Source organism: Pteropus vampyrus, unplaced genomic scaffold (genome assembly GCF_000151845.1).
Source record: "Pteropus vampyrus isolate Shadow unplaced genomic scaffold, Pvam_2.0 Scaffold203, whole genome shotgun sequence".
NCBI lineage: Eukaryota > Metazoa > Chordata > Mammalia > Chiroptera > Pteropodidae > Pteropus > Pteropus vampyrus.
This window is the reverse complement of record NW_011888984.1, coordinates 1,366,036-1,371,915: the sequence shown is the minus strand read 5'-3', so window position 1 is coordinate 1,371,915 and position 5,880 is coordinate 1,366,036. Positions and strand designations below refer to the sequence as shown.

The window sequence follows — 5,880 nt, the reverse complement described above, 5'->3', positions numbered from 1 at the left end:
TGGCAGCGCAGACAGGCACAAGTGGGAGGCGGCTGGCTGGCTGCTGGGGCCAGAGCCTCGCTTTGAACCACGTTCCAGATACTGGGCTATGGTCGGTCCCTTAATGGTTACAGCAAGGGCTCTGCAGCCAGGCAGCCTGGGTTCAAAAATCCCAGCTCTGCCACTTACACCCGTGAGAGCTGGGCAAGTTTCTTCTCTCTCTGGGCCTCGGTTTCCTCACGTATAAAATGGGGAGATAACTGAACTTGTCTCGTAGGGTTGTAGTAAGAATTAATTAATTAATATGTGCGAAGTGCTTAGACACTCCACGAAAGCCAAATCACTGTGGGCCAGTTCTGTTCTTTTCTCTTTTCTTTTTAATTAGCAGCTCCACCCTATCACTGAAACTACGAATGAAACTGAGTTTCCTTTCTTGCCTCAGTGTCTTGCTGCTGAAAATGGGACAAGCGAGCCGGCCACAATCAGCTGGGAGCCAAAAGATCGGGGCCGTGGGCCTGGCACAGCTACAGATGGGACCCTTCCTTCTCTAGCACTTCTCGGGCACGCGCTCCGTGATGTCAGAAACCTGACTCTAGGTCCCTTGCACCCAAGAAGGGGCCGACCGGCATGGGAGTATCTTCTTTCTGAATGTTTGTTGAAACAGAGAGAGGGAAAGGCGAAGATGTTAACAGAGGAAACAGAAAGAAATAGGTTGTTTGCTGTCTGTCTCCCCCACTGAGCTGGGAACTCCATGAGAGCAGGGCCCAGAGCAGTCTCGGTCGCCGCTGAGTCCCCGGAACTGGCTGCGTCCTGCGAAAGTCAGTGTATGTTCAGGTGTGGACCCTCTCACAGTTGACTGACAACTATGGGCTCTGGTTGGACGAGATGCAAACCACTGCCGGATGGCACAGGGAAGATTCTGGAGTGTTATCACTTAAAAGAAAGTTCTGGACTGAGTTACCTGTTTTTAAAGCTTTTAGCCTGAAGCCAAGCTGAAGCTGTGCTTGAAGAACCAGGGGACAGAATCAGGGTGACCCTAGCTGCTGGAAAGTGAGGGAGTAAATTCCAGAAAGGAGATAGCCAGAGAGGGGAGCCCCAAATTCTGTGTATAAGTTCCTCCCAAATCGCTTGCTGACCCATGAGTCATGCATGCAATCCAGAAAGAGATTTAAAAAGTGATTCCAACTAAACTGCTCAAACAGCAAACTCAACACTCTTTGGAGTTAGATAATAGGATCCAGACTTTCCACAGCATCTTCTTGCAATATCCCACTATCCAGATTACAAATGCAAAGAAACAGGAATATGAGACCCATTCTCTTCAAAAGAAAATAGAGATTGACCCCTAGGCGACCCAGATGTTGGTATTAAGAGACAAAGATTTTAAAGCAGCCATTTTAACTATTCTTAATGGCACAAAGAAAGATATGCTCATGATAAATAAAAAGATATGAAACTTTGGCAGAGAAATGAAAAATATAAAAAAGAACCAAATGGAGATTTGAGAACAGACATATAATTGGAAATCAATTCTTCTGTGTTGAATAATTGCATGAAAGCATGTTATTATAATAACACACTTAACTGACACACAAAAAAACACTGAGGGCTAGCTCCATAGTGTAGTGGTTAGCATGTCTGCTTTATATGCAGAAGGTCCTGGGTTCGCACCCCAGGTGGAGCCATGGACCATATCCTGGGTGCACCGGGCCTCCCGAGCGCACCAGGAGTGCCAGGCCCCAGGCGAGCCAGGCCCCAGGTACAGCATGTGGGAGGAGATGCCCGGCCTTAAGAGATCCAGTACTTAAGAGGAGAGTACTTAAGAAGTGAGGAGAGTAGGTGAGGGGTGGAAGTGTGGGGAAGAGTTAAAGAGGAGAAACAAACAAATACTGAGAGGTTAAGGGCCTTGGTCAAGGCCACAGATCCAGCATGGAAACCCAGACTTCAGAGCCCATGATCCTGTCATGTTCTGTTGGACTACTTTCCATATTTGAATGTTTTAAATTTTAAAAAATGAGAAAAGGGGAAGTTAGAAACTGCTGAAAACTCTAATTAAGAAGCATTGCTCTATACTTTAAACTAATTTAAATATGTAAATATATACTTTTTTAAAAAGCATTGCTCTATTCCCTGGAACAGGAAAGTCTGGAAGGGGTGGGTAGGGAGAGCACCTGGTACCTGCAGTAAACATTTTTCCTCCACCAGAGATAACCACAGCCCGACAGTCCGCATCTTGGGCTATCTTGTTGAAGCATTCCACCATCTCCCTGTGGAGAAGCAAAGAGTGAAGGGCTGTTTCTGGGGTGGCGATCCCCTGCCCTCACGTCCAACTGTCCCCCATTGCCCCACCCCTGCCCAGTCCCTCAGCCCCTGCCTCCTCCTGCAGGGAAGCCTCCAGAATCTGCAGGCCAGACCTCCAGAAGGCTTTGTTCATGGCATTCCTCTTCTCCGGCCGGTTTAGCTCTACATGAAGAACGTGTCTCTGGGCAACTGTCACCCGAAGGGTCTCATAGTTGTGGTCTGGGGCTTTGCTAGGGGCTGCTCTGGAGGCCTCCTCTTGTGCAGAGGAGCCCAGGGGGCGAAGGTTAAGGTTGAAACCCAAGTGGGTGGGGGCTATTAGTCCTGGGGAGACAAAGGAAGAGACTTTGATGGACCCAGATTGATGACACAGCACCTTCAAGAGCAGAGGGCATATATCTCAATGATACTAGACTGGGGAACACAGGACCCTTAGAGATCTCAGTTTAGAAAGATAGAGTTTAAGATTAGGGGTGCACTTATCAGTGACCTCAGTCTGAGGACTACCTCAGCCCCTTGATCATGGTGAAGAATTTTCACTCAAAAAGCTAACCTTATAATCAGCTCTTTGTTCTGCTTCTGTAGATATGCTTGCTACATAGGCTGTAGGGCCAGGCGACCTTGACATTAACTAAAGACAGCCTCCCTTTTGCTTCTTCTGTCTAAACAACAAATGTAACTGCCTGTGCCCCATAGCAACTCCCCTGCTTTGTCACCACCTTAGGACAAATTAACCAACTGGCCCATGCCAAATAAGCCCTGTAATAAGCAAAGTTGCTTCAGAGCTCCCTCTCCTCCCAGATGTTCAGAGCGCTAGCTCCACTGGAGCAGTAAACATGAGATATCCAACTCTCCTCGTGCTGCCTGGTTTCTCGCAGGTCAGATTTTTGCAACATTTCTGCAACAGCGGGACTGACTCCAGATTGGGAACAGTGAGCCATCAGCGACCCATCTGTAAAACAGTCCTACAGAACTGGGGAGCCTTTTGGATGGGAACACAGGGACCCCTGAGTTTAAGAAGATCGGACACCTGGAGCAGGCCTCCGTTTCCTATGACCTCTATGACAACATGACGGCGCAGCGAACCCCAAGAGGTCGAGGTGACTCACGCCATATCAGCCGGTCGCGGAGTCTGCGAAAAACCGCCATCGCTCTCGGGATTGCTGCAGAATGGCTGCAGTAACCCGACAGGGGGAAGTCAAGGGGGCGGGGACAAAAGACCGCCATGTTGGGCGAGGGCATCGATGCAGCTTGAGAGCGGCGACGCCTCTCCTCGCCATTTTTACTAAGGGCAACCGGAAATAGCCTCGATTCGTCGGCTGAGTTACAGAGCGGCTTAGAAACGGACCCTTTGACCCAGTAGGAATCTGGACAAAAAAAAAATCATTCATGCAGCTGCCGGACATTTCTGTATAAAGTTCATCACAGCGCTCTTTTGTAATGGTGTTGAAATTAGGGGCAGCTGAAATGTTTAAGGACGTAATAGCAGAATAACTGCAGCCTTACAAGTTTGTAGTCATGTACTTGTACCACGTTAAAAAGAAAAATTATTTATCTAATACTGTTTTCCCACATTAAGGTAATGGAAATGTAGACGGGCCAGCATTAGGCGCTGACTGTATAATCTGAACTCCTACAGCACCACGACGGCCTATTTTCCTTTGAACGTAGGAAAAGAGCTGGTGAGGGCGAGTCGCCTAGTTCGTCTCTGGGATTCAGGAGGGAAGAGGGGGAGGTTTATGTGGATTTGAACGAAGTCCGTGTTAAAATAATTTCTTCAAAAAATAATAGTTTTAGAAAAAGCTTGTTAACTCAAGAGCATAAATGCTGTAAAACTGTGTAAGTATGCTCATTAGGGAGATGTTCACCAGGAAGTGAATGGATGGCTCTGGGAAAACCTTGCCTTAATGAAATGTGTCACAGATGAGCTCTTTTGGAAAACATCCTGTGACTACTCATCAAGAGAATACTGCTTAGTTATCTACGCAGTGTAAAACTGAAACCACTTTGCAAATACATAATGTGAGAAAAATGTAAAGATGGCATTTAGTATGGGCTGACAAAAAAATACTTAAAAGATGGCTCCGTACATAGACTACAATACATGCATAAAATATCTCTAGAAATCTCGAAACTGCTAACGAAGGTTGAAACTGGATACTGGAAGACGAAATAAGGAAATTTACTTTTTACCCTCTCGATTTGTTTAAAAATAAATCAGGTTTTGAAGTTTGTGGCTGCAAGCTGACTAGTTTCTTGTCCAGACGTCCTATTTGAGACTTCCCTTGTGAAGCATTTCCATTTGATAAATGCCATGTGACTTCAAGTAGGTATTAACCTGAGTTTCAGAACTTCACAGTGAACTTTCAAAGTGGGTTTCTTCAACTGCACACCCAAGAACAAGGCACAGTACTTCTGGTTTACTCTTTACAGGATCTTCCATGAGCCAAGGTCCTTAAAGCAGGTTGTCACCCTTAGCCCCACTGTGCCCCACCCATGGGGCACACAAGTCCCCATCTACCACAGCTGGGGAGTATGTTAAGTCACAATTGTATGGATCCTTTAATCCAGCAATTCCATGTGTTATCTCGGGATCAACATCAGAGAAGTTGACTAAGATATTTGTATATATAACAGTGGTAATATTTCTAGCAGCAAAAAACTGACCATCAATCACCTTTGGAACCAGATTCTGACAAAACCACCAAGATACCCTGCAGGAGTAAAGAAGCTGCTCTGTATGTGGTATGACAAAACACGGTACTGCTCAAAGCATTTTGTTAGACAAAATTACGTCCAGGTAGAATTCCAGGCCATGCTCCTCCCACCCAACCCGTTTTGCACTTTTTTCCTGCAGTTTAACTGGTCATTGCCCAATGTGAGACAGGGAGGCGGGGGACGGTAATAACCAGAAGTTAATGGGACTGGGGAGAACTTCACTTCGATCTTTCAGGGATTTTCCAACCTTGTAAGAAGGCAGGTATTTACTTCTCAGGATTAGGCTATTTTTTCAATCTCTCTTGGTTTTCCATTTTTTCAGCACTTTCTACTTTTTGAGTGACTCTCCAACCAGACTGAATTCGGGCAGTCCTCATGAAAAATGCCACGTCTCCCGGCTTTTCCTCGAGACCCCTTAGGACCTAGCATCATTCCAGGCCTGCGGCCCTGACCCACCCACTGTTCCTTGCAGCAGGGCTGGGCCTGCAGCTCTGTCCTGGCCTGCCTGCCTTCTTCAGCAGATCAAGTGGGAGGGAAGTGGACACACCCTGGAATCCCAGAAAGTGGTTTATTTTCCAAACCATTTTATTGAAATGTGCCAAGAGTACATGGGCAGCACAAATGTATGAACAAGAAAAAAAAAAAAAATCACATGTACAATAATTTTTAAAAAGTGAAGGTTAATCTTGGGAGATATCAATTACCTTCCCCTCCCCCTCCAGACTTCCAGCATTTCCATTATGGTTAAGCTTCTACTAACCTAGCATTAAAAAAAAAAAAAAAAAAAAAAAATACAGGAACTTTTGCAAAACAACACCATTAAGGAAAAGAAATGTTTTCCTGCTCAGATGGGACTCTTCCTCGGCATCTTATGAGGCGTGCTGA

At 46.1% G+C, this 5,880-nt stretch overlaps 2 protein-coding genes across 5 annotated transcripts in view; both read right to left on the bottom strand.

Annotated features, from left to right (window-relative positions):
• Positions 1–3,534, bottom strand: part of ECH1 (enoyl-CoA hydratase 1) — an 8,168-nt gene extending 4,634 nt beyond the window's left edge. The window contains exons 1-3 of the mRNA XM_011372264.2: positions 3,387–3,534; positions 2,394–2,601; positions 2,158–2,246 (exon numbers count right to left, since the gene is read on the bottom strand). Of these exons, the coding sequence (XP_011370566.1) occupies positions 2,158–2,246; positions 2,394–2,601; positions 3,387–3,519 (430 nt within the window). The 5' untranslated portion in view covers positions 3,520–3,534. The remainder of the gene's footprint in view (positions 1–2,157; positions 2,247–2,393; positions 2,602–3,386) is intronic.
• A 2,015-nt stretch (positions 3,535–5,549) lies between these two features.
• HNRNPL (heterogeneous nuclear ribonucleoprotein L) overlaps positions 5,550–5,880 on the bottom strand; it is a 13,597-nt gene continuing 13,266 nt past the window's right edge. For 2 of the 4 annotated variants that reach the window (XM_011372260.2, XM_011372261.2), the window contains one exon: positions 5,550–5,880. The gene's annotated coding sequence lies outside the window, so the exon portion shown is untranslated. The other 2 variants (XM_011372263.2, XM_011372262.2) reach the window with 1 other exon arrangement.